The 26,304-nt window shown below is 40.7% G+C and overlaps 3 protein-coding genes across 4 annotated transcripts; 1 reads left to right on the top strand and 2 right to left on the bottom strand.

The window, feature by feature from the left end:
• The first annotated feature begins 7,038 nt into the window (after positions 1–7,038).
• On the top strand, positions 7,039–8,376 carry LOC140881423 (photosystem II 22 kDa protein, chloroplastic-like). Its single transcript, XM_073286719.1, has 4 exons — positions 7,039–7,393; positions 7,512–7,631; positions 7,731–7,971; positions 8,052–8,376. The coding sequence occupies exons 1-4, from the start codon at positions 7,214–7,216 to the stop codon at positions 8,291–8,293; spliced, it is 783 nt and encodes a 260-aa protein (XP_073142820.1). The 5' UTR covers positions 7,039–7,213; the 3' UTR covers positions 8,294–8,376.
• Positions 8,377–8,477: 101 nt separating this feature from the next.
• LOC140881422 (delta-aminolevulinic acid dehydratase, chloroplastic) lies at positions 8,478–12,349 on the bottom strand. Of its 2 annotated transcripts, XM_073286716.1 has the most exons (13): positions 12,196–12,349; positions 11,508–11,834; positions 10,957–11,068; positions 10,766–10,839; positions 10,611–10,679; positions 10,446–10,529; positions 10,266–10,335; positions 9,920–9,975; positions 9,671–9,792; positions 9,513–9,584; positions 9,325–9,406; positions 9,161–9,238; positions 8,478–8,821 (listed from the first exon to the last, which is right to left on the bottom strand). In XM_073286716.1, exons 2-13 carry the CDS (start codon positions 11,811–11,813, stop codon positions 8,663–8,665), a joined length of 1,284 nt encoding a protein of 427 aa, XP_073142817.1. In that variant the 5' UTR covers positions 11,814–11,834; positions 12,196–12,349; the 3' UTR covers positions 8,478–8,662. The 2 variants fall into 2 exon arrangements, with proteins under 2 accessions (XP_073142817.1, XP_073142819.1); XM_073286718.1 differs by lacking the exon at positions 12,196–12,349 and having other exon boundaries at positions 11,508–12,185.
• Positions 12,350–20,725: 8,376 nt separating this feature from the next.
• On the bottom strand, positions 20,726–25,162 carry LOC140878339 (uncharacterized). Its single transcript, XM_073281941.1, has 4 exons — positions 24,755–25,162; positions 23,528–24,613; positions 21,042–23,380; positions 20,726–20,948 (listed from the first exon to the last, which is right to left on the bottom strand). Exons 1-4 carry the CDS (start codon positions 25,160–25,162, stop codon positions 20,726–20,728), a joined length of 4,056 nt encoding a protein of 1,351 aa, XP_073138042.1.
• Between the last annotated feature and the right edge of the window lie 1,142 nt (positions 25,163–26,304).

Below are 26,304 nucleotides of genomic sequence, written 5' to 3'. Positions count from 1 at the left end.
TAATGTTAATTAAGATTTATTTTCCAATCTAGGGGAAAACATATGTTGTGTTTGTTGGTCGTAAACCTGGTGTCTATGATCGTTGGGAAGAAGCACATGTTGAAGTGAATAAATTTAGTGGTGCTTCCTATAAATCATATTTGAGCAGAAAAGAGGCCTTGAAAGCTTTTGATGCATTTATGAAGAAAAGGTCGAAACAGTCTGCAACTTCATTCGCTTCCAGTTACGATAATTGTTCAACTTCAACTTCCAGTTCTAAGAACGCACCTGAAAAATCTGAAATAATGGCCAAACTGTTGGATGCTCAATTGAAATTAGCACGTGAGAACCGCGATCATGCATTACGAGTTGCAAAGATGTATGAAGACATGGAATCAACAATGAAATCCTTCCGGCTGTGAAAGATGATGATTGAACTTGTTATCACTCAATATTAAGCTTTGTGTTATTTCCTGACTTTGTCATTTGATCACTTCGTAAGACATGAATATTTGTGTTGGTTTGTGTACTCTTATCTATTTATGCTAGCTTGTGTACTCGTATGTACTCATTTGAACACTTTGTTTATATGATGTTAAATTTTCCCCTTTATTTTTTGATCCATCACTCTGTTCATTTAAAAGAGAAATTCAAAATTAGCAAACACTTGATCAAGTGTTTAATTCATGAATTGAGATTATTGATTTAGCAAAATGGGTTCTGGATCGCTTTTTTGGTAAAATGATTCATGAATTTGTTCCAAATATCATATCTCGATAAACACATATGTCGATTACACATTAAAGATAAAACATAAGAGGAGAAAAATGACCAGTAAATTTGAATTAAAAAGTAAGTTGGTCATTGGGCCACTTATGGCTTAGTTAATATGCGTGGCCATTAACTATAAAGTGTGGTTAAGAAGTTCAATACTTCACATATTCATGATTAAATATTCATTTCGTAGGCAAATGATATTAATTTATATCTTTTCAATGTGCACGTGCATCACTTGGTCCACAGCTTGACAGGAGTAGGATATTAACAATGACAAATCATGTAGTTCTTTCTCAATAAGCTACATCAAAATACAAGACATATTTATATAGCTACTACTGTTTTAGTATGTAAGAAGTGTCTAATATTTATTCAAAGCTTCCCAAAACTAAACAATAGAAGAAACTGATAATATTGCATAATCTCATAAATCAGTCAAAAACGGTGAAATCAATGTATTTTCACCACGGTCTAGAGAAGAACTAACATCGTAGAGAGAACAAAAGTAGCCAAAATACACATTCAACCTAAACAAAATAACCACCAGTAGCAAAACACAGTTCTTCTCATAAAATCCAATAATGGTCATTTTTTGTTGACTGAAGCCTGCGACAAATTTCTTTTCTTTTCCTTTGAGAAGGTTGGTATGGAGTTAAGCTTTGATACCGAGGCAACTGGTTGAGATGTTGATTGAACTTGTCTTCTTTGATCATCTGAGATAGCTCTTAGCCGAGAAATCGTGGTGTAATTTCTACCACCTTTGACAAACACTGGTTTTTGAATTATGGTAGATTGATTCACCTAAAACAATTTAATTCATAAATCTAAAATCTGAAAAGTAAAATGACAATCAAGATCTGGTTTTTGACCGATAGTAGATTGATTCAACTTACATTCACATCACATATCTTGTTCGAGCTTCCTTCAATATGTATCCCAGTAGCACTTGGTTTTCTTACCTATATACAATGTTCATGGAATTTATGTAAAGAATAAAGAAAACCAGACACCAAGAAAATGCGCAAATAAATAATAGTTGATATCATGGTATCAAAACAAATAATTATAGGAACCAATTCACAGTAGCCAGCATCAACATGTTCTAGATTGATTAATTTTCCAAAAACAGTAAAGAACATCCAAGAACCAATAATACAACTTCATTAAAATTTAACATCCAAGTAAAGGAATTCAGTGAAATAACCTGTAATTTCTCCCTTGTGTTTATTACCGAATCTATATCCGTTGGTTGGGCATTTCTTTGTTGTGAATTGGCCTCATGTTGTGAATTTGCCTCATTTGTACAAGTCCTTTGATTATGACCTAATCGACCACAACTTTTGCACTTGTTTTGTCTTCGTGAACCTTTCAATTTGGTGCGACTCGAGGCTGGGGGTTCATCAGGTTCCCTTCTTCGCAATTTGGCCGGTCTTCCAGCTTTGTTTTTCTTGTAAACGGGAGGCAGTGGTGGTGGAAAATCACAATCAGGCCACAAATCAGGTCCATTCATTGGTATTATTGACCTTGAATAACACTTCTTATAAAATTCAGTTGTGTAATAGTGACTGACATAAGTCTCTGCGTCTTCATGCTTGAACCAAAGAGCGCATATGGCATGCTTGCATGGAATACCTGTCAAATCCCATTGTCTACAACTACAAGATTTTCTTGAAAGGTCCACTGTGTATTGTTCCTGACTGTTTGAGGCCTTAACTTGGAAGTTCATATCATCCGATTTCATGGGAATTTGCTTGGCAGCCTCCAAATAATTTTTTCGTAAGATGACTCTTATCTTTGGACAGATTCTTGTATTCCATTTTTCTGCCTTCTCGCGATTTAATTGAAACCGCAACATCAGCAGATTTCTGATTGCTTCAAACATTTCAATTATTGACTTGTCTCTTGCATCCAAAATAAAGCTATTGAAGCATTCACACATATTGTTTAACAATATGTCGCATTTTGGGAGAGTGCTGAAATATGCCTTACTCCAATGATTTTCAGGCTTCTTTGCTAACCACTCGTAAGCATTACGATCAATCTCCTTCAACTCTTGCATCCGTCTATGAAACTCATCGACTCTTGTTGACTTTGCAGCAGCCCACAAAGCATTTTTTATAGCCACACTTTTGAATCCATCATTCTTCATGTTGGTATGCAAGTGTCTTACACAAAATCTATGCTCAGCATTCGGAAATAAACTCTCCAAAGCAGGAATCAATCCTTTCTGTTTGTCTGACATAAATGTCCATGCATAATCATTCTCTAACTTTATGTCGGTGGCTAACAACTGCAAAAACCACATCCAAGTATCTTTCGTCTCTCCCTCAACCAGTGCATAACATACTGGAAATATGTTATTATTTGCATCTAACCCAACAGCAGACAACAATTGTCCACCAGTCCTTGATTTAAGAAAACAACCATCAATGCCAATCACAGGTCTACAAGCATCTTGGTAACCAAACTTACATGCAGAAAAGCAAACATACATCCTTTGAAACCTCGGTCTACCTTCATCACCAGTCAACTTCAAAATCACAGTGGCATCTCTATCGGTTCTTTTCAACTCGGCACAATAGTTTCTAATTTTACTAAATTGCTCTTCAACACTGCCCTCTGCCAAACTCAATGCTTTTCTCTTTGCTAAATAAGCAACTTTCATTGTAACAACTGAATTCAATGACTCACGAACCTGATTCTTGAACTCAACGCTTCCTAACTTAGGATTTGATATGAAATTTTTGGCAAATGTTTTTCCTAACCAAGTTGAGTTCATGCTTTTGTTTTTCAGAAGCCAAAAACAATTGTTGTGCTCCCCTTTGAAAGTTTTCACTTGCCAACAACTATCATTTGTCATCATCGATACATGAATTACCCATCCACAGTCATTGTTTCTGCATTGCGCCCTAAGCCTCTTGCCATCATTCTTTACAAACCTGATCGACATTCCTCTTCTGATGCAATGAGTTTCAATTGCAAATTTTGCTTCTTTTTTTGACCTAAAAATCAGCCCAAGCTTTAATTCTGGGTTTTCAGATTCAGTCTCTGGATCGAACATAGGAAAATTTCGCATATCATCATCATCCTCATCAGAATTCAATGGAATCCCCGATCCATCATTATTTACGCAATCATCATCCCCCTCATGTTGCTGCATCCTATGAAGCAAATTCTCAGATATGTTCCCGTCATCATTATACCCACTGAAACAAGCATCACGATCTATGAGTGTATCAAACAATTCATCAAGTTCATAATCACTCTCGTTAAATGCATCAACATCTTCATTTTCATCGTCAGTATTATGTATCTCGGTTTCCCCAATTCCTGTCTTCATCCTAATCAGTATGCTACCCAATCCCGTCTGACTGCTCGCACCATCATTACGTTCAATGTATATTTCGACCTCGTAATTCTTTGGAATACGAGGGATAATGTCCATAACATCTATATCATTCTCTAAATATCTTCCATCCCTCAGATTTTCTCCAAATTTATGCCAAAATTTGATACACTGCTTGTCTGAACATCCTACATCCTCTGCATAACCCCACAGTTCGATCATCCCCAATTTATCCCTATCAACATAGTCAAAATACTCAAACTGTCCACCAATGTATTCTTTGTACTCAAGACCAGATTTCATAACCCCGTTATAATGTAGTTTAATCGTAAGACTATCTGGACGTCCGCAAATTCCTAAAACAACATGCAAAAATTAAAACTCAATAAATAATGTAAATAGTAACAAAGTTATAGTATATGAAAATCATAACCCCGTTATATGTGTATTACCATAATTTGGAGTCTGATACAAGCGAGATTTACTGCGTTGAGCCATTAAATCTCATCAAGATGAAATCAAGTGTAATCAGCAAATGAACTTTTCTTAGAATTTTTATTCCTGCAAATAACTTTAAAAAACTCTACTTAGGTAGAATTTTCAGTCCTGCAAATGAAATTTCCTCAAAATTTTGGACAAACCAGCTGTAAAAATTAACAGAAACTAAGAGAAAATCAAGACTTTGATTAAACATGATAATTAACATAGCAACTGTAAATAATAGAGATTCAATATATGCTATAAATAATTTCAACACAAAAACTACTTTATGTAAAATAATAAAATTACGTGTATAATATAAAATCCAATTAGTCGTGTGTGCAATGTGATGTGAACATGAATTAAATTAATCTGCTTAATTATTTTGTTAAAGATCGAGCATTTCATGGCAAGCTAAAGTTTGATGCTTTAGCACTATCAAGATTTTTAAAGGTATGGATGGATAAGAAGCTAATTAATAATTAATAATTTGTGAAATAATTTATTCACGAAAAGAAAAAAAATTAACAAATTAAACCCACCGATCAGTAGAAATAAAGAGCCCAAGATCAACTCCAAATCAATCTATGCCCTAAGTTGTCGAAAAAGCTAACTAATAATCAATAATTTGTGAAATAACTCATTTACGAAAAGAAAAATTAAAAATAAAAAAATATGACAATTTGAACCCACCAATCAATAGAAATGAAGAGTCCAAGATCAACTCTGAATCAATCTATTCCCTAAGCTGTTGGAATGACCGCTGTAGTTGGCCGCCCGTGGAGAGACACACCATCGCAGCTGAAGGAACGAGGAGTAGATTAGGTTTAAAGTGTCGGTGGAGAATAAAATTGAAAAATATGGGTTGACCGGTTGAAGGAGGTTAGTAGTAAACTTTTAATGGGTTAAGCAGGTAATTTTCGTTAGTTTTGACACTTGATTGGACGGAAGGATTAATTGTGGAAAGACGGTGAAAAACAGAGGATTAAATTGGGTCAATGAAAAAGTGAGGGACGACATCAGGAATGCGACCTAAAATGAGGGACTAAATTGGGAATTATCCCATTTTTATTTATTCTGTATTTATTTTATTAGGGTGTTCATCGGTTGGTTCGATCCAATTTTTGGTTTTTTATTTCGCTTTTTTTGGTTTTTGATTTTAGAAATATGTAATCCGATATCCAAACTATTTTTTTTCGGTTCGGTTCGGTTTTTTACTAAATCGGTTCGGTTATTTTAGTAGGTTATTTCGGTTTTGATATAATTATTTTAATTAATATTATAAATATATTTTAAAATATAATATGTCATCTTTTAAATATTTTTTTTGTAAAATATTTAAATTCAAAGTCTAAATAAATTAAATAAACAATAATCAACTAAAAATTATTAAATGATTCTTTATTCACTAGATATCATATCATAAAATATATAATATAAACAATTATATAAATAAAATTATTAATTTAATAAAATTTCGGTTTTTTCGGTCGATTCGGTTTTGAGATATATAATTCGAAAACGAACCAAATAAATTTCGGTTTTAATATTTATATTCGAATTTTAAATTTTGGTTTTCGGTTCGGTTCGGTGTTTGGTTTTTTCGATTTGGATTTCTGATTTTTTTGGTTTTATTCGAAATTTGAACATCCCTATTAATTCTATATCTATATTATCAAAATAGATAGGCTTATACTCGCTAATTTGGTGAAACCACTATGGAAATTACAAAACACATTCTTCACACTTTATTTTTAAAAATATAATAAACAATAGCACACGCAATCTTTATTGTAAAGTAATGTATTGATGCTTACACATTTTTTTATTAATGTAATATAAAAATTATCGAAAGACTAAATTGTAATTATATAAATTATTAGGAGGTGATTTAAAATATTAAATTTTAAAAAAATAGAGAAAAAGCAATTATAGATGAAAAGATGGTGTCCTCACTCTCTAGCATGCTCATGTATTATATATAAACTATAGTATAGATAAACATACACATGTGTACGTCAGTGCTAATATATAAATTTAAAATGAATGGTGTGTGGTAAAGTGGAATAGTGCAAGATTTGTAAAAGAAATATAGATGAAATCAAATGACTATCATGGGAAAATATATAGAGAAGATTGTGTAATTACCCAATAATTGTATGATTTAGCTTATCAATTCCATTTTTTCAAAAAAAAAAATAATAATAATCGATTCCAAATGTTTATATAATGATATAACTGAATTATGATAATGTATTATTAATCGTGAATTCTTTTACTGATTGACAAATGACAATGCATAATCCAAGGTCATTAATGCAAACAAAGAAGACAAAAAATTAATGATGGATGCCTTTTCCCAAAGTTTGTAAATGAACACACTAGAAGCATCATCATCAATCTTCTCTTTTGATTTCTTCCTCAAACACAAAGAGAGCCGAACGTGGATGCTCCTCCACCATCACAATTCTAAGACTCTATCCACATCACTAGCAATTTGTGTGATACACAAACTCCCTACCCCTTCTCACACTATTTTATAACTAATAATACTTCAAACTTTTCACATATATGTTTACACTTGCCACACTCATTATTCACTGATCTAGCTAGTGATTAGAAACTACTACAATGGCTGCTCAAACAATGCTGCTCACTTCTAATGCCATTAATGGCGGGGAGGCATTGATCCGAAGGCTGAAACCCAAACCCTTTTCTCATTTCATTTTGCCTCCCAAGTCTGCAGCCTCTTCTACAAGTGGAATTGTTGCCCTTTTCAAGGCCAAAACCAAGGCTGATCCTGTCAAGAAGGTTTGTAGTATTCTTACATTGCTGGGATTGATCATAAAGTATATATTGATCAAGAGCAATGAACTGAGTTTTTGCAGTGGACTTGTTGATTTCTTGGTTTGATTTTTAATCAACACAGGGCCCAGCTGTGAAAGAGAAGGCTAAGGTGGAAAATGGGATCTTTGGAACTTCTGGAGGAATTGGTTTCACAAAGCAAAATGAGCTATTTGTTGGCCGTGTTGCCATGATTGGCTTTGCTGTGAGTAACTAGATTGTGGCAAGAGAATATAAAATTACATCTTTACAAATATTATGTTAAAATCTTGAGTTTGCAAATGTGACTTGATTCAATCTGCAGGCATCACTGCTGGGAGAAGCAATTACAGGAAAGGGAATCTTATCACAGCTGAATTTGGAAACTGGAATTCCAATCTACGAAGCTGAGCCTCTACTTCTGTTTTTCATACTGTTCAACTTACTAGGAGCCATTGGAGCACTGGGCGACCGTGGCCGATTCGTCGACGAACCTACCGGACTTGACAGGGCCGTTATCGCCCCTGGGAAAGGCCTTAGGAATGCATTGGGTCTTGGTGAAGGAGGTAACTGAGTACTATTTCAACGCTCTCTCGGAATTGTTAAGTACAATGTTTTATACATGAAGTATTGAGTGAATGTATAGGTCCTTTGTTCGGATTCACGAAAGCCAACGAGCTTTTCGTTGGGAGACTGGCACAACTTGGTATCGCATTCTCGATCATCGGAGAGATCGTTACCGGAAAAGGGGCATTGGCGCAGTTGAATATCGAAACCGGAGTTCCCATCACGGAGATCGAACCCCTCATTCTCTTCAACGTCGCCTTCTTCTTCTTCGCAGCCATAAATCCTGGCACTGGCAAATTTCTCACTGATGATGAAGAATGAGTTTAGGCAAAATTCATATATGTATTGGCCTCTGTAATTTATTTTTGTTTTCATATTTGAATGAAGTTTAGTGATTCGTAATTCGTTTCTAAGTCGAACCATCTTTATTTTTTCTACTCTTTCTTCAGTTTAATAAGTTGTTTTGCAGTACGAGTGACTTTCTTTAGGCGAACAAAGACAGCCCTTCAGCGTCTGTATATTTTATTTTTAATTAATTAGCCAGATGAAAAATAATTCGAATACAAAGCATACTACTGAATTCAGGTCACGATCAACCACGGCTACATTTGAATAACTTGAGAATTGCATTCGAGTTTTTTTTCTCTACCAGATTACTGCACAACCCGAATCGAGCCGACATCAACTCTTCTACGCACACAGGCATTTAGCTGCTTGGAGAGCAAAATAAGTGAGAATGATATCTGCTCCAGCTCGACGAAGACATAACAGAGATTCCATCATCACTTTCTCCTCATCAATCATTTTAAGAACCCCTCCAGCCTTAATCATCGAGTATTCACCAGAAACCTACGGGCGAAAAATATACTACCAAGTTACCCATTTTACCCGAACAACAAATTTGCAGCTCATTCTATGTTCAATTAGAAGCTAAACTAAACATTGGTGAAATTCATTCAAACTTGGCCCTTTTAAAAGAAAAACTCATGGTGATATTGAATATGTTGCTAAAACCGGCATGCCTCACAAATCACCATGATATGTCAGCATGAACCTTTTTTATTTCCTCTCTTTTCCTTCTTAACTGGCATCTAACATTTCGAAGGCACCGCTTTTCAGCCAAAATATATTTTCCCGTTTTGGCGAACTCAAAACTTTTTAAGCAATTCAACATGCCAGATAATGTACCTGGTATGCAGCAATTGGCAAAGGAGAGTTATCTCTTAAAAGCCTTATTATGTCCAAGTATGGTTGACCCGGCTTCACCTACAATCAAGTGATGAATTAAAATGGGATCATCAATTTAGACAAAGGCGAACTCTCGAAGAAATTAACGACAAAGGCATACTAACCAGAAGAATGTCAGCTCCTTCAGCTTCATCCTCATGGGCTTCGATCAATGCTTCTCTATAATTTGCAGGATTCATCTGATAGCTATTTTTTCATTCATGCAAAAGCAAGCTAGGTTATTGCTAGTGAATTCCAAAACCAAAAAGTGCAATCAAGATTTAAAAATTATGTCTGATGAGAAGATACATACGTCTTCTTATCTCCAAAACGTGGATTCGAATCCAGAGCCTCTCTAAAAGGACCGTAAAATGAGCTTGCATATCTGGAGAATGAGCCAACATTGTAGAATTGTGATCAACTCAAAAAACATAGGATAATTGCAGCAAAGGCTAGATAAAATGAGATTACTTGGCAGTGTAGGACATAATGGAAACATGTTGAAATCCTTCAGCATCAAGAGCCGCACGAATCGCCCCAACACGTCCATCCATCATATCACTGGGACTCACCACATCCGCTCCTGCTCTGGCCTACTTATGGAAGTTCACCGGGTGATAAGTTTACAAACTTAGCAAAAACAATAACAAAATCCAGAGAAAGTGCATATGTATCACTCAAAAAACTTTCGACAAAATTTCAAAATTCAATTGAAATTACCTGGGCAACTGCCTGCTTACACAGCTGATGCACAGTTTCGTCATTCATAATAACTCCTGCAATATGTGGCAGTAACTCAAAAGTAACTCAAGACATTCTATTTTGTTCAAATGCTCAGATTATGAGCATTGTCCATAATCAAATATGATAGCCAGTTCGGAATGTAGCACTGATAAAACTGTTATGAGTATCATATTTTAAGCATCTGATTTGCATTAGTAAGAGCAGTCAATCTTTGATAATATTTTCAGAATTATCACTAGTTTTTTACTTGCAATTTGGGTTCTTAATTGTTTTCTTGAAACACCTATATTCGCAGCACCAAATTGACATCAGGATATCTTACCATCTTCTCTAACGATACCATCATGCCCATCGGAAGAATACGGATCTAAAGCAACATCAGTGTAGATAACCTACACATATAAATCTCGAATTATCACATACAAGAATCAAGATTCAATTAACTGAAAAAAAGACCATACTCAGAAACACATATATGACTTCATAGAGAAGAATAACTTACAAGATCAGGATACTTGTCTTTAAGCAGCCGTATTGTCCGTGGAACTAGCCCATTTTCATTGTAAGCTTCATCCCCTGAAGAGGACTACAGTAGAATCCAATCAAATTAAATCAACCACAATAATTTAGCTAAATACACAATATGACAAAACTTCAAAATAAGAACCTTCAAAGCATCTGGAACTTTCGGAAAGAGAACGATGCTGTTAACACCGACATCTCGTGCCTTAGCTACCTGTAAAAGATGACTTTTTTCAGAGCCTAGACATTTCAAGTCTTAAATCATGCACCAAAATAAATAGCAATATAATGGTTGTTTACCTCTTCAACAAGTCCATGTCTCCATCCAAGCCTATAACATCCTGGCATCGCTCCAATTGGAGTGTCTTCCTCACCTGCATATCTTCTAAGAATGAGGACATATAAAAAGCACCTACGAAATATAAAAATGACAAAGTGGAATAAAAAGTTCTTATTTCTTCTTTTCAAATTGCACATCATCCACAACATACCCTCATGAATGAAAAGAGGATAAACCAGATTTGCGGGACTCAAAGTCGTTTCTTGGAATGCAGCCCTCAGTGCTGGGGACCTCCGGTTCCGACGGGGTCGGCGACTAAGTGGCTGGACAAGCATCATGATGGCATAGATAGATTGTATTAATTAGAAAAGGAAGATTAGAATGGCTAAATTGTTGATATAGGATATTACCAAATTCACTGATGAAACACGAACTAAATTACTAGATCTTAAAATTTGTCATATTGAAAAAGTTCTCAGTTCCTAGCAACTCAGGCAAATTATTCAATATCAAACAACATGCACAATTCTTTCTAGATTAAACCCCGTAATAAGCATATGTCAAGCATTGTAAAGTACTAAATCATAATTAAATGTGCATGTTTGAACTTAAATGCCTGAAGCGGGGAAAAAATTGATTCAGCTCGAAGAGTTGAAAACCGAGGCAAGCAAACACTGGGACTATATTTGTAATCATATATTCAGATAGGTAAAACTATCCTTTAAGCGACTGCAAAAACCATGAACATAAATGTGAACCTACAAGTGAGGGCACGACCGGGGTGCCAGCTGGTGCCGCGGGTTTTAGTGGGATCGGAGGTGCTACTGGGATATTCCCTGCAACCACAGCAGCCTCGCACTCCTCATCAGTCATTCCGATCTTGACGGGAACGATGTCCTTTTTTTTATCACATGCCGATATTGCAAGCTTCCGGGGCACATTTTTTATCGAACAAGGCCTCACACACAGGACGTTCCAAGGCAATTCCAATGGCTTAAGACCCACGTAATCAAGCTTCACAGCTCCACTAGCGCTACAATTCGCTGACTTGAGCATTGTTGAAGCCATAACTGGATGAGCTCAAAGCACCTATGCAACGTATGCAAGAAAAGAAGCCAAAAACCACCCGGGTGATGTCTCTACCAAATACTAAGAAGTATAAACAGGGGAAATTTTGGGTTCTAACATAGAGGAGAAAATACTGAAAGCTTGGAACAAAATGACAGAATTTGTCAAGGATTCGGCAAATCAGACAAAAGCTACCATCGGACCCATGATTATCAGTTGAGGCAACAAAATGATGTCAAATTTCTAGTCATTCCGCTGTAATTGAGCAATTTCACTTGGAGACCAGAGATTTACGAAGACAACCAAACAAGATCAAGTCTTTGAGATGATCTGAGATCAAATGAAACCCAGAAAAAAAAAATTCCTAAAATGAAAAACCCACCTTCAGGTACCGTTCGAAGCCTTATCCAAGAAGCACTGGAGAAACCCAATTGGATTCCAGTTTTTGTAATGTCATCACGTGAAATTATCTTGACAAGGATGGCGGCTTCGGTGGTTTGGAATTACCTGCGGTTGTTTACTTGTTTTCTTTGAAAGCGTGTGTCCGTAATGGCTAAAGTCGAGGAATTATGGGAGTCTTTTTTTGAATTGGTAAAAGTTAAACGACTGCAGTTCAAATTTTGCAATTTTTGCGAAGTGGGAATTGTTTTTTTTAACTTTATTTTTTTTTTTTAAAAAAAAAACCATATTTTAAGTAGTTGAATTAAATTTATTATTTCTAAGACTAACTCTTAGTATTATGTTTCATGTATCTACTCAAGATAGTAATTATACATACGAGTGAAAAATGAACAAGCATTGTGTCTATAAAATACATTTTTTTTTTAGTTTTTCATGTAAAAGGTAGCGTGAATGGGATGTTTTAATGGGGTTTTGAGTAGAAAGGGTATTATACAATAAAATATTTTTAAAAAAAAGAAATGCTCCAGGTGTAGCATAGAATAATTCTTTCGAAAATATCTATTTTTTTTTAGTAAATTTATCTTTTATATAATTAAATAGATATAAATGAGAAAATATACGGAATGCTATGGGGAAAAATGATCACTTTTATCGGTCATGCTTCCTTGTAGGCAAAATCAATGTCAAAATTAGATATTACAAACTACAAACGTAATTTGGGTCAATATTTTTGTTAAATTAAGTAAATACACATTTGATGAGATGTTTGGTGTGTCAACAGGTCAAGGCAGAGCACCGACGACCTGGAGGATTGCTTCACAGTCTGCCTATTCCTGAATGAAAATGGGAGTTTATCACAATGGACTTTGTGACTCATTTGCCGGTATCCCCGAGGAACTGTGATGCTATCTGGGTTGTGGTGGACCGACTCATCAAGTCAGCGCATTTCATTGCCTATAGCCGGGAGTACAATGTGGATCGTATGGCTCGATTGTACATTCAGGAGATCGTTCGACTTCATGGAGTGCCTGTGAGCATTGTCAGCGATCGGGACCCCAGGTTTACTTCTAGATTCTGGGGGAGTGTTCAGCGTGCGATGGGTACTACTCTCAGTTTGAGTACTGCCTATCATTCGGAGACTGATGGTCAGTCAGAGCGCACTATCCGTACTTTGGAGGATATGCTTAGAGCGTGCGTCATGGATTTTGGTTCAGCCTGGCAGGATCATTTGCCGTTGATCGAGTTCGCGTACAACAACAGCTATCATACTAGTATTGAGATGACACCTTTTGAGGCGTTGTACGGGCGACGTTGTCGTACTCCACTCTTCTGGAAAGAAGTGGGGGAGATACAGGCTGAGGGACCAGAGTTTATCCAGCAGGCGATAGACATTGTTGATCAGATCAAGAAACAGATTAAGACTGCACAGGATCGTCAGGCCAGCTATGCTAATACCAAGCGTAGGCCTTTGCAGTTCGATGTCGGGGAGAAAGTGTTTCTGAGAGTGTCACCTTTCCGCAAGATTCTCAGATTTGGCCTTAAGGGCAAGTTGTCTCCCAGGTTTATCGGTTCATTTGAGATCTTGGAGAGCATTGGCGATTTGGCTTATCGACTAGCTTTGCCACCGCATCTTTCCAGTATTCACGACGTGTTCCACGTATCTCTGTTGCGACTATATGTGGCGGATGAATCTCATATTCTGCAGCGGTATGAGGTTCAGGTGAACAAGGATTTGACCTATGTTGAGAAACCTATTCGTATCCTGGATTATAAGGATAAGGTTTTGCGGAACAAAGTCATTCCTTTGGTTTTAGTTCAGTGGCAGCGCCGAGGCACTGAGAAAGCTACTTGGGAGCTTGAAGACAGGATGCGTGAAGACCATCCTGAGTTGTTTTGATTTCATTTTCGATTTGTATTTAGTTGTAAACTCTGTAAGCGTTTGACTGGAATAAAGAATGTCTCTGATTTCTGTTTTATATTTAGTAATTAAGATCTGTTTTCGAGGACGAAACATCTTAAGTGGGGGAGAATGTAGTAGCCCGTATCCGAAATCAGTGATTAAGTGTTTATCAATTCATTAATCCTACTAGTTAAGAGTAAACATGATTAAGGGAACTCTTAATGGGTTAACGGAGTCCGGAATTGGATTCAGAACACTTGAAAATGGTTTGAGGGTAATCGAGTTCGGAGGCTCCGAAGTCCAGGTTCGGACGGTCCGAAGTTAGGGTTCGGACGATCCGAAGAGTGGTTCGGATGCTCCGAACGTGCTGCCGATAGTCGTCATGGGTGACGTCATCATGCTGACGTAAGCAATGACGTAATATTGTGTTCGGACGACCCGAAGACAAGATCGGATGGTCCGATCGCGTTCGAACGCTCCGAAGTCCAGTTCGGACGATCCGAACTCCGTCTATAAATAGGAGGGCCGAGATTCAGATTTAGACGCACCAATCACCTCTTCTCTCTCGATTCCTTAGCCTTCAAATTCAGATCTAGGGAATTCTAAGCGTCCCATCGGGAATCCGAAAGTGGCATAGCGATCCAGGCGTCGTAGCGGAGCTGTGGCCTAGTTTTGAGGCACTCGACAGCAAAGGGCTAACGACAGACGAAGGTATAGCTTTTGCTTCCTAAAAATATTTAGGAGTATGCTTTAGCTTAGTTAAGGCTTTTAGAGCGCTATAATGATAGTAATATCATTTGGCAAAGTAGCGCGGATTATAGGCGTGGACTTAGGGCTGATAGCACTTGCTTATTATTTGAGATACGAAAGTACTGTTCGAGATATCCTGACTGAGTATGCATGTATTATGTGACTGCATGGTTTATATGTCATTGATTTATGCTGCATTCATTTGCATACTGAGCTATCTCCTTCGAGATGTCTGTTAGTAGGGTTTTTCCCTATCCTGTTAGTGGTTGGACTTCCATCGATTTGGGTCCGGCATATCCACTAGTATTATGGTATGGGAGCCACCTCCTGAAGCGACGGCACAACGTGCTACATAACAGGGCCCGATCTGTCTCTGTTATCTGATCCTTGACCTCGAGTTTATAGGGAGTTCACTTTGCATGCATGTATACTCATACTCTCGTACTGAGTGTTTTATGCTCACGTCTCGTACTCTGTGTTTCTGGACACCCTATTCCATGGGGCAGGTTTGCGATTGGATGAGGCGGGTGGATCCAAGAGGGGCTAGGCAGTGGTTGGCCAGCTGGAGCTTCGTCTAGGTTTTATTTCTGTTGTTTTGGGTTGATACAGCTATTCGATTTGGTTGTATAATATTTGGATAAATTACAGATTCCTTTCCTTGGGATTGTATTTATTTATGGTTTCCGCAAGTTTATTCTGATATCTGTTTTATTAAGTTAATTGCATGCCTAAGTTCTGTTTAGTAGGTGATCTGGGTAAGGGTCACTACATCTTAGCTAGCTCACCAAGGTTGTCGAACCCATTTACTAAGCTAACTCCCTACTAATATTGGGGCTGAGCTGAGCCCCAAGCTCCCGAGCTGAGCTCCCGACCCGAGCTGGAAATTATGGTGGAGGAGCTTGGCCGAGCTCCGAGCTCCGAGCTCCCGAGCTGATCTCCCGACCCGAGCTGGGAATTATGGTGGGGGAGCTTGGCCGAGCTCCGAGCTCCCGAGCTGATCTCCCGACCCGAGCTGGGAATTATGGTGGGGAGCTTGGCCGAGCTCCGAGCTCCCGAGCTGAGTTCCTGAACCGAGCTGGGAATTATGGTGGGGAGCTTGGCCGAGCTCCGAGCTCCCGAGCTGAGTTCCTGAACCGAGCTGGGAATTATGGTGGGGAGCTTGGCCGAGCTCCGAGCTCCCGAGCTGAGCTCCTGAACCGGTTCTGGTTGATTAGGGATGTTCCTTTTATATTAGGATCATCGATGAGTTGAGGTGATTTCCTCCTCCTGGTATCACAAGTCCCTCCCATAAAAGTCGAATTGAGGTCAAAGACTCGAAATTCGTTTTTATTCTGAGATGACCCTAAAATAATGCCGAGCTGAGGTGCTCCGCCGAGCCCAGCTGTCACTCTGACAAGCACTAGGTGACGGTAACTTTTCCAAAGAATCTGAGCCATACACCTGTCTAATTTCAACGGTTCGATTTAACCCGAGATTTCTATAAATAGCCCCTTGCTGTGAAAACTTCATTTTCACTTTCTTCACTTCCGTAAATTCTCTCTCGAATTCCTTTTTCCAAGCTTCCTCGCTTTCTTACCTTTCTCCCAAGTTTCCGAGCTTCCTAAGTAAGTATTCCTTTCATGGCCACTTTTTCATGAGCTCACTCTGGAAGCTCAGACAAAGTATTCCATGAGGTGGATCAATTTGATTCCCTCGCTCTTACTCCCGCAGGAGAGCCTATAGGCCAGGACCCTGCTTGCCCCTCGACCTCAGCTCAAGATGTTGACTTGGGCAATGACCCTGATGTCCCTGCGGCGCCGTGGTTTGAGTTGTATCCTTCCGAGCTAGATGCTTCGAACGAGGACAAAATAAGAGCTCTATCCCATGCTCCCAAGGAATATGAGTTCATTATTCCTGACCTTGATGACCGAGCTGACAATCCCCCAGAGGGATATTACACCTTTTATGTAGATCAATTAGAAGCTGGTCTTAGGTTTCCCCTGCCCCTTATCTTCCAGAAACTCAGCCGTTATTATGAGCTTCACTTAGGGCAGTTCACCCCTAACTCCTTTCGAACCTTGTGCAGCTTTATAGTTCTCTTCAGAACATTAGGCTTTGAAGTAACTTGTTTTACTATCTGTAACTTTTTGCTCCCCAAACACTCTGAGGAGGGCCCTTTTTACTTCTCTTGCCGACCTAATTGTAAATTTTTTAAGGGCTCTCCTAGTTCAAACAAAACTGGAAAAACTCTTTCTTTTTTGTTCATCCCTCCGATGCCTGGGACATATGCTCAGATTGGAGGGAAACTCTCCCCCTCCTGCCTGTTCCTACCCCGGACTTTCGACAGGGGGAGTTGTTTACTGGAGCCCTAAGGGCTATAGGGGTAAGGTGCTTCGATACTTCTGCCCTTCTGGCAGAAGATCTGCTCTGTCACCATGGGCTCAGCTCGGCCGATGTCTCGGTCCGAGGAAATTTAGGTATGGCCCTTCCCCGCCCTTGCTCTTTTTTTTTTTTTTTTTTTTTTACTGACCTCCTTTCTACTTGCTCAGAAAAAAGAGTCATGAATGCTGCAATGAAGAGGATGCTAGAGAAGAAGAAGACAACAGCTCAGCCATGGAGCAAGGCTGAAGCTACCTCGGGCAAATCCAAAGCTGCTTCGCCCCGCGCTGCTGCTGCCTCCGATCCATCCTCTGCCCCTTCCAAAGGCTCTAAGAGGCATGCTGTATCCAGCCCCCACCCCAAAATAGTAGAGCTGGATTCGGGAAATCTACCATTCCCGAGGTAGTGCCTCTTCGGCAGTTCAGGTCGGAGAAGCCTCAAACCCCTGTGGTCCGATGCCGCTCTAATTTTTTTGACATGTACCATGATGAGCTTCGGATAGTGGGGGTAGGTCCTACCCCAGCAGCAGGATCAGTCCTTCGGGACATGCTTCTCAAGCCGATGCTGACTTTGTAAAGAACCTTGACTGGGCTGAGCTCCTACAACGCTCCAACACTGCTTCCGCTGAGGTGATTTATACTCTATTTAATTTAAGTTTAGCACTTTATACTCAGCTCAAAACGATCTCTGTCCTATGCCAGGCTGCTGCACTGAACGCCGAGGTGTCCCTCCGAGCTTCCATTGCTCGAAAGCAACTCATCAAGGACAGCAGGAGTTTTGATACTCATCTTGCTGAGCTGAACCAAGAGCTTGAGGTTCTAAAGCTGGCTCATAACAAGGAGGTGGCCACTCTCCGAGCTCAAATGGAGGAGATGCGGATGGGCTTCCAGGCCGACCGGCTGAAGCAGTTGAATGACCTCCGAGTCTCCGAGGTGCAGAAGGAAACCTTGCAGGGTGAACTTAAAGGTTCCCAGGATCAGCTTTCTCAAGCTCTCCAAGAGCTAGAGCTGTCCCGAACCGAGCTGGCCAAGGGAGCTGAAGGCTTCCTAAAGTCGGACGAGTTCATGGATGAGGTTGCTGTCCAAGCCTATGGCTACTTATCGAAAGGGTTCGAGAGCTGTACCCAGCAGTTCAAGGCGGCAGGTTACCCTCCTGAAAGGGTTCCTGTAGATTTTCTGGATTTGGATGGGTTTGCCCTCTCCCTCACCTCAGGAGAGCCAGTTAAGGAAGGTGAGGGCGAGGCTGAGCAGGGTGAAGGGGAGGGAGAGAATGAGCACTGATTTTTGTTATGAGGGATGTAAACATTTAACTTCTCGTTTTACTATGCAAACTTATTTATTACATTGTTTCTCTTTTATTTATCTGAATTGACCTACAAATGGGAAATAAGAGCTGAGCTAAACTAACCCCCAAAGGTGTCAAGCTCAACTAACACCCAAAAATTTTGAGCTGAGCTGAGCTCCTTGAATGGAGATAAGATTAACATTTAAAAATAAACTAACACCCGGAGGCGTTGAACTGAGCTGAGCTCCCTAAGGGGAGCAAAGTGCTTATTTAAAAATAAACTAACACCCGGAGGCGTTAAACTGAGCTGAGCTCCCTAAGGGGAGCAAAATACTTATTTAAAAATAAACCAACACCCGGAAGTGTTGAACTAAGCTGAGCTCCCTAAGGGGAGCAAAGTACTTATTTAAAAATAAACCAACACCCGAAAGTGTTGAACTGAGTTGAGCCCCTTAAGGGGAGCAAAGTACTTATTTAAAAATAAACTAACACCCGAAGGCGTTGAACTGAGCTGAGCTCCTTAAGGGGAGCAAAGTACTTATTTAAAAATAAGCCAACACCCGGAGGTGTTGAACTGAGCTGAGCTCACTAAGGGAAGCAAAGTACTTATTTAAAAACAAACCAACACCCGGAAGTGTTGAACTGAACTGAGCTCCCTAAGGGGAGCAAAGTACTTATTTTAAAATAAACTAACACCCGGAGGTGTTGAACTGAGCTGAGCTCCTTAAGGGGAGCAAAGTACTTATTTAAAAATAAACCAACACCCGGAGGTGTTGAATTGAGCTGAGCTCCCTAAGGGGAGCAAAATACTTATTTAAAAATAAACCAACACCCGAAAGTGTTGAACTGAGCTGAGCTCCCTAAGGGGGCAAAGTACGTATTTAAAAATAAACCAACACCCGGAGGCGTTGAACTGAGCTGAGCTTCAGGAGTCGAGCTGAGCTGCGCTCCCAGAGCCGAGCTAAGCTGCCGTAGCCAAACTTCCAACCTGACCTGACATATGTTCTCAGATCGCCTAAATGGGCTCCCGAGCTCACGAGCTCCCAAACCAAATTGCCCTGACTCCCTGCTCATCTAAATGAGAGCAATGTGAAGTGACTCCTCATAATTACCAAGTGTGTGTTTAATTAACCTGCTAACACCATTTGTACTTGAGTATCTAAAATGGGCTAAGGGTTGAAATCAAAGTGCTGTAACTGAGCTGAGCCCAAAAATCAGGGTCGAGGTGACGTGACTAAGGTAGGGAGCTGAACCAAAGTCGAGCCTAAGAGGCGTGACTAAGGTAGTAAGCTGAGCCAAAGTCAGGGGCCTAAGAGGCGTGACTAAGGCGATGAGCTGAACCAAAGTCAGGGGCCTAAGAGGCGTGACTAAGGTGATGAGCTGAACCAAAGTCAGGGGCCTAAGAGGCGTGACTAAGGTGATGAGCTAAGGCACATTTACATCAATATTTCCGAAAAAGTAACTGCTCATAGATAAAAATAGAATGTAACTTGCATGAATTACAACTTAAAGGAAAATTGTACTTGCAACATTAAGAATAATATTTTCGTAAATTGTAAGCGCTCCAAGGCCTCTTCATCATCTTTCCCTTTAAATCTTCCAGGTATTAAGCATCCGAACTGAGCCTCATCACCACCTTGTACGGTCCTTCCCACTTAGGGTCGAGCTTCCCTACAGCCACCTCCTGAATTCTCCTGAGCACCAAATCTCCTACCTGAAAACCCTTCCTGCGCACCCGACGATTATAGGACCGAGCTATCCTGTTCTTGTATGCCTCCATTCTGATAGCAGCAGCTTCTCTCTTTTCATCCAAAAAGTCTAGGTATTCCATTCTCCTTTCTCCATTTTCCTCATCATAGAAAAATATCCGAGCCGACTCTTCTCCAATTTCTGCTGGCAGGACGGCCTCATTTCCGTACACCATACTAAATGGAGTCTCTCCAGTTCCAATTCTCGGTGTGGTATGATATGACCATAACACACTAGGGAGCTCTTTCACCCAATTTCCCTGGGCTTTTCCCAAGCGCGTATTCAAGCTTTGCACCAAAGACCTATTAGTCACCTCCACCTGACCATTACTCTGAGGATAATGGACAGAGGTAAAGTGTTGCTGAATTTTCATTTCTTTACACCAAGCTTGCACTCGAGCCCCTTGAAACTGTCTCCCATTATCAGAAATAAGCTTCCTGGGTACTCCAAATCTGCATACTATATTCTTTCATAGAAATTTCAGCACTTCCCCTTCAGTAATTCGAGCCAAGGCCTCCGCCTCCACCCACTTAGAGAAGTAATCAATATCGACCAACAAGAATTTCTTTTGAGTTGGAGCTGGAGGGAAAGGACCCACAATATCCATTCCCCACTGATCGAAAGGACACGCTGCCACAATTCCTTTCATTAACGCTGCTGGCTGATGCTGAAGTCTGCTATGTCGCTGACAACTGTCACAAGAAGTCACCAAAGCTATGGCAACTTTCAAAATAGTAGGTCAAAAATATCCTGCTAAGAGAACCTTATGAGCTAGAGAATAAGACCCCAAGTGATTGCCACAACACCCCTCGTGTATCTCCTTCAGGACATAATGAGCTTCCTTAGGGCCTAAACACTTGAGAAAAGGTCCAGAAAATGACCTCTTATAAAGAACTCCTTCCACCACCACAAAGCGAAGACTCCTCTGCTTCAACCGATATGCTTTCTTTGGATCTTTTGGTAACTTGCCCTTCTCCATGTATTCCAAGAGCTCTTTTCTCCAGTCACTCTCTTCCTGAGCTAATGGTGTGAGCTCAGTAGAAGGTGTTAATTCCACTTGCACGACTACGTCTCTGTTCTTCCAGTTATGAAGTGAGCTAGCCATCTTGGCAAGATAATCTGCTTTTTCATTGCTCTCCCTCGGAATTTTTTCAAACATTACCTCATCAAAGAGGCCCCGAGCTTCCTCTATCGCCCTCATGTATTCCTTCAACTTCTCATTTTTCACTTCATACGTTCCATTAACCTGCTGAGCTACTAACTGTGAATCAAAGTAGAGATGCACCCGAGCTGCCCCAGCTTGCTTAGCTACTCGGAGGCCGATTAACACAGCCTCATACTCTGCCTCGTTATTAGAAGCTCTAAAATCCAACCTAACTGCCAATCTGATCTCATCTCCACGAGGAGAGATCAAAAACACCCCCACTCCACATCCTTCATTATTAGAAGAGCCATCAACATATACTTTCCACAAATCCTCTGCTTCCACATGTCTCGTTTCGGCCAGAAAATCTGCCAATGCCTGAGCCTTAATGGCTGACCTTGGTTCATACTGGATGTCATACTCACTGAGCTTCGTAGTCCATTTCACCAATCTTCCCGAAATATCAACTCGAGTCAATATCCTCCCAATAGGGTTGTGGGTCAGTACCACAATAGGATGTGATAGAAAGTAAGGTCTGAGCTTCCTTGCTGTCATAACCAAGGCTAACGCTAGCTTTTCCACCTCCGAATACCGGAGTTCTACACCCTTAAGGGCATGTGAAAAGAAATAGATAGGGTGTTGAGCTGCTCCCTCCTGCCTAATAAGTACTGAGCTGACTGCCCCTTCCAAAGCTGATAAATAGATGTACAATGGTTCACCAGGAATTGCCTTAGCCAACATAGGGAGTTCAGCTAAATAGCTTTTTAGGTCATCAAATGCCTTCCCGCATTCATCATCACATTCAAATTTCTTGGTTTTACGAAGCACTTTGAAGAAAGGTAGACTTCTATGAGCTGATCTTGATATAAATCGAGACAAGGCTGCTATCCTTCCTGCCAACCTCTGAACTTCTTGCAGATTACGAGGAGCAGACATGGATCGGATAGCCTGCACCTTCTCAGGATTGGGCTCTATCCCCCTTTCAGTAACCATGTACCCCAAAAACTTACCTCCTCTAACTCCAAATACACACTTCTTCGGATTAAGTTTCACCTGATAAGCTTTTAAAGTCGAGAAAGTCTCCTTAAGGTCGGCCAACAATCCCACATCATCCTGAGACTTCACCAGAATATCATCCACATAAACTTTCACATTTCTGCCAATTTGGGAGGCAAACACTCTGTCCATGAGCCTTTGATAAGTGGCCCCTGCATTCTTTAAACCAAAAAGCATCACTCTATAACAAAAAGTTCCATGAGAGGTAGTGAAACTTACTTTGTCCTGATCTTCCTTCGCCAAAGGAATTTGATGATATCCCTGATATGCATCCATGAAGCATAAGTACTGATGACCTGCCGTAGAGTCAACCAACTGATCGATTCGAGGCAGTGGATAACAATCTTTGGGGCATGCCTTATTCAAGTCTCTGAAATCGACACACATCCTCCACTTTCCTGAGCTCTTAGGGACCAAGACCACATTTGATAACCAAGTAGGGAACTGCACTTCCCTAATGTGTCCTGCCTCAAGGAGCTCATCCACTTCTTTTTTAATAACCTTATCCTTTTCTGGTCCAAAGTGTCTCTTCTTCTGTTTTATCGGCCTCACTCCCGCAAGAGTGTTGAGTTGATGAACCATAATTTCCGCACTAACCCCTTTGAGCTCTGACACAGACCAAGCAAAAACATCCTTGTTCTTCTTCAAGCAGTCAACCAATCTTTGCTTCACTGATGGGATGAGATCAGCGGCTAATTTAACAATCTGAGCCCCCGGGCTTAATTCCACCTTCTCATTACCTTCTCCAGACATCAGAAGCACCTTCTGACCAAACACCCTCGATGTCCGACCTACTGAAACCATTCCTACTTCCCTCCTATTCTTCTTTGCATCAATCTTCACTTCATTCACAAAACACAACCGAGCTGCCTTCTGATCACCCCGAACAACCCCCACTTCTCTTCCACTTGGGAACTTCAACTTCTGATGATAGGTGGATGCCACGGCTCAAAAATCACTCAGGGCAGGGTGCCCCAATATTCCATTGAAAGAGGACGGTGCATCCACCATGGTGAAGCAAACCATTTTGGTTACTCTCTGCTCTCCATTTTCAAGAGATCATGAGAGCACTATTTGTCCCAACGGTTGCAAAGCATGACCCGTGAACCCATACAACTCCGTGGTGATTGGGTCCAACTCAAATCCTTCCAACTTCATTTGATCAAGGGTTTCTTTGAAGATAATGTTTACTGAGCTACCAGTATCAACAAAGATGCGAGCCACATCATAATTAGCTATGGTCAAGGTGACCAATAAGGGATTATTATGAGGTACCACCACATCCTTTAAATATTCCCTTCCAAAACTAATGTTTGGATCAGTAGGACAGCTAAGTTGAGAATTTACCTCAAAATTTTCCAATCTACGCCCGTGAGCTTTGCGAGCCCTTCCTGAATCCCCATCTGTAGTGCCTCCTGAAATCATATTGATCATGCCCCTATGAGGGTGATTTGCAATTTGCTCAACCCTATCTTCCTGACCATTTCGTGGAGCTCTTCTTTGATGATCAGGTTGGTTTCCCCTTACTTCATTTCCCTGATCCCTCCATTGAGGAGCTCGGCCTTGGCGAGAAGGATTTGCCCTCCGAGTTAGCTCAGCCCTGAGTCGAGCATCCTCAGAAATAATTCTCTGCACCTCCTCGCCTAGCCTCTGACAGTCATTAGTGATATGCCCATACTCCTGATGAAAGTTGCAAAACTTGTCAGATGGCGGTAACCGCGGGCCTTTCTCAGCATTTCGAGGCCTCACAAGCGCTCGCCTATCCTCACAGACTTGCATTGCCTTCTCCAGGCTTACCGAGAGTGGTACGTAAGGGTAGGGTCCCTTAGCCCTGTTCATCTCTTCCGCAACCCTTTTTCTTCCAACAGCTGCCTTCCCTTCTACCTTTGCTCCTATCTTGGTACTTGGCTTACTCCCAGAAGTTCCTTCATGTCTCCTTTGCCTTTGTGCATCTTCCAAATTCACATACTTCTCAGCTTGACTAAGGAGCTCATCATAAGTCAAAGGAGGCTTCTTGACCAAAGATTTGAAAAACTCTCCTCCCCTCAACCCTTGAGTGAAAGAGTTTACCAAGGTATCTGCAGTGGCCGCAGGTACTTCCAAAGCTGCTGTATTGAAGAGCTGAACATACTCCCTCAAAGGTTCCACCTTAGATTGCTTCAGATTAAACAAACTAAGAGAGGTCTTCAAATATTTTTTGCTACTCGCAAATTGGTGTAAAAAGGCTGAGCTGAAGTCATTGAAACTTCGAATGCTACCAGGCTATAAAAGGTTGAACCATAGCTGAGCTGATCTCACCAGAGTGGTGAGAAAGACCCGACATTTAATTGCATCCGTATATCTGTGCAACAGGGCTGCATTTTCAAACCTTCCCAAATGTTCCTCTGGATCTGAGCTCCCATCATACTCCCCTAAGGTGGGTTGCTTAAAATTCGCAGGGAGTTCTTCATCTAAAATAGCCCGAGCAAAAGGGCTTTCTCTCTGTATCGGCCCAGGCCGACCTCCGACTTGCCGACCCAATCTCATGATCTCTTCCCACATCGCATCCATTTGGTTTGGCTGACCTCCAAGTGGAGGGGGAGGAGGTGGTGGATTCTGACCCATGGCTGTTTGCACCGTTTGAGTGATGAACTGGCTGAGCTGATCTACAGTCATGTCCGCCACATTTCCTCCTCCCCTCCCTCTTCCTCTTCCTCTTCCCGCCATATCTACGCCTTAGCTTAAATTTTCCACAGACGGCGCCAATTGATTTACCTCAATAAAGTAATCTTCTTGGATGAGCTAATTAGCCGCGCTAACAAAACTCCTCCAATAAATGATGACCTGTTGCTGAACTGAAACCACGAACAAGAGGGTTAAAGGGGGGCCGGAAGGTGTTCCGGTGTATCCCCTCCGACGCTCAAGTCAGATGCTAGGATAGCGAAATATAGAGAGTGGTGTGTGTACACGAGTGAAAATTAGGATTCAAATAATGAAAGTGAACCTGGTATTTATAGGAGAGAACTCCGAATCTTACGCTTACCTTCCTTATCAGGAACCCGAGAATCCCGGGATTGCAATCCCGAATATATAGGCGGATATCTCGTCTGAATCTAGCTTGACCGTGAAAATATCGACATGTACATTTTATCCAAGCTGACCTGTCATCACTAAGACTCTATATTGCTGCTCCCCCAGGGGTCATATGAAAAAGGGTGAGTGAGTTATTACTGAACTCCTGAGCTCGCCCTAAACATTGATCCTAACATCTTAGCTAGCTCACCAAGGTTGTCGAACTCATTTACTAAGCTAACTCCCTACTAATATTGGGGCTGAGCTGAGCCCCAAGCTCCCGAGCTGGAAATTATGGTGGGGGAGCTTGGCCGAGCTCCGAGCTCCCGAGCTGATCTCCCGACCCGAGCTAGGAATTATGGTGGGGAGCTTGGTCGAGCTCCGAGCTCCCGAGCTGGGAATTATGGTGGGGAGCTTGGCCGAGCTCCAAGCTCCCGAGCTGAGCTCCTGAACCGGTTCTGGTTGATTAGGGATGTTCCTTTTATATTAGGGTCATCGATGAGCTGAGGTGGTTTCCTCCTCCTGGTATCAATATATATAATTTAATTTTTTTTTAATAATATATGAAAGCTGTTGTTGGCCAACAGCAACTTTCAAAACTTGAACACGCTACAGCCTGCAGGTTCAGCTTCTTCTTCCCAACTTAAAAAAGTTGGGAAGAAGCTGGGGTTGCGAATGCCCTAATACCAATCCCTTTTATCAAAGAACGACAAACGCAATTTGGGCCTTTTAACTATAAGATTCGTTTACGTTTGGGCCTCTACGCCCATAACTTGAATGCTTCAGCTCATTTAAGG

The sequence above is a fragment of the Henckelia pumila genome, chromosome 2, assembly GCF_033568475.1.
Source record: "Henckelia pumila isolate YLH828 chromosome 2, ASM3356847v2, whole genome shotgun sequence".
NCBI lineage: Eukaryota > Viridiplantae > Streptophyta > Magnoliopsida > Lamiales > Gesneriaceae > Henckelia > Henckelia pumila.
Note: the sequence above shows the minus strand (reverse complement) of the source record. Positions and strands in the feature narration are given on the sequence as shown.

Excerpts from the sequence above, each read along its gene's own strand:
- LOC140881423 (XM_073286719.1), top strand. The coding sequence starts at position 7,214 with ATGGCTGCTCAAACAATGCTGCTCACTTCTAATGCCATTAATGGCGGG. Across the intron at positions 7,394-7,511 it reads AGGCTGATCCTGTCAAGAAG|GGCCCAGCTGTGAAAGAGAA; the intron begins GTTTGTAGTATT and ends TAATCAACACAG. Across the intron at positions 7,632-7,730 it reads TTGCCATGATTGGCTTTGCT|GCATCACTGCTGGGAGAAGC; the intron begins GTGAGTAACTAG and ends TTCAATCTGCAG.
- LOC140881422 (XM_073286716.1), bottom strand. The coding sequence starts at position 11,813 with ATGGCTTCAACAATGCTCAAGTCAGCGAATTGTAGCGCTAGTGGAGCT. Across the intron at positions 9,976-10,265 it reads TGGTATCGTTAGAGAAGATG|GAGTTATTATGAATGACGAA; the intron begins GTAAGATATCCT and ends CACATATTGCAG. Across the intron at positions 8,822-9,160 it reads TGCCAATTGCTGCATACCAG|GTTTCTGGTGAATACTCGAT; the intron begins GTACATTATCTG and ends TTTCGCCCGTAG.
- LOC140878339 (XM_073281941.1), bottom strand. The coding sequence starts at position 25,162 with ATGGCGGGAAGAGGAAGAGGAAGAGGGAGGGGAGGAGGAAATGTGGCG. Across the intron at positions 24,614-24,754 it reads GGGTCTTTCTCACCACTCTG|CAATCTAAGGTGGAACCTTT; the intron begins GTGAGATCAGCT and ends TTTAATCTGAAG. Across the intron at positions 23,381-23,527 it reads TGCAACCGTTGGGACAAATA|AAGTTGAAGTTCCCAAGTGG; the intron begins GTGCTCTCATGA and ends ACCTATCATCAG.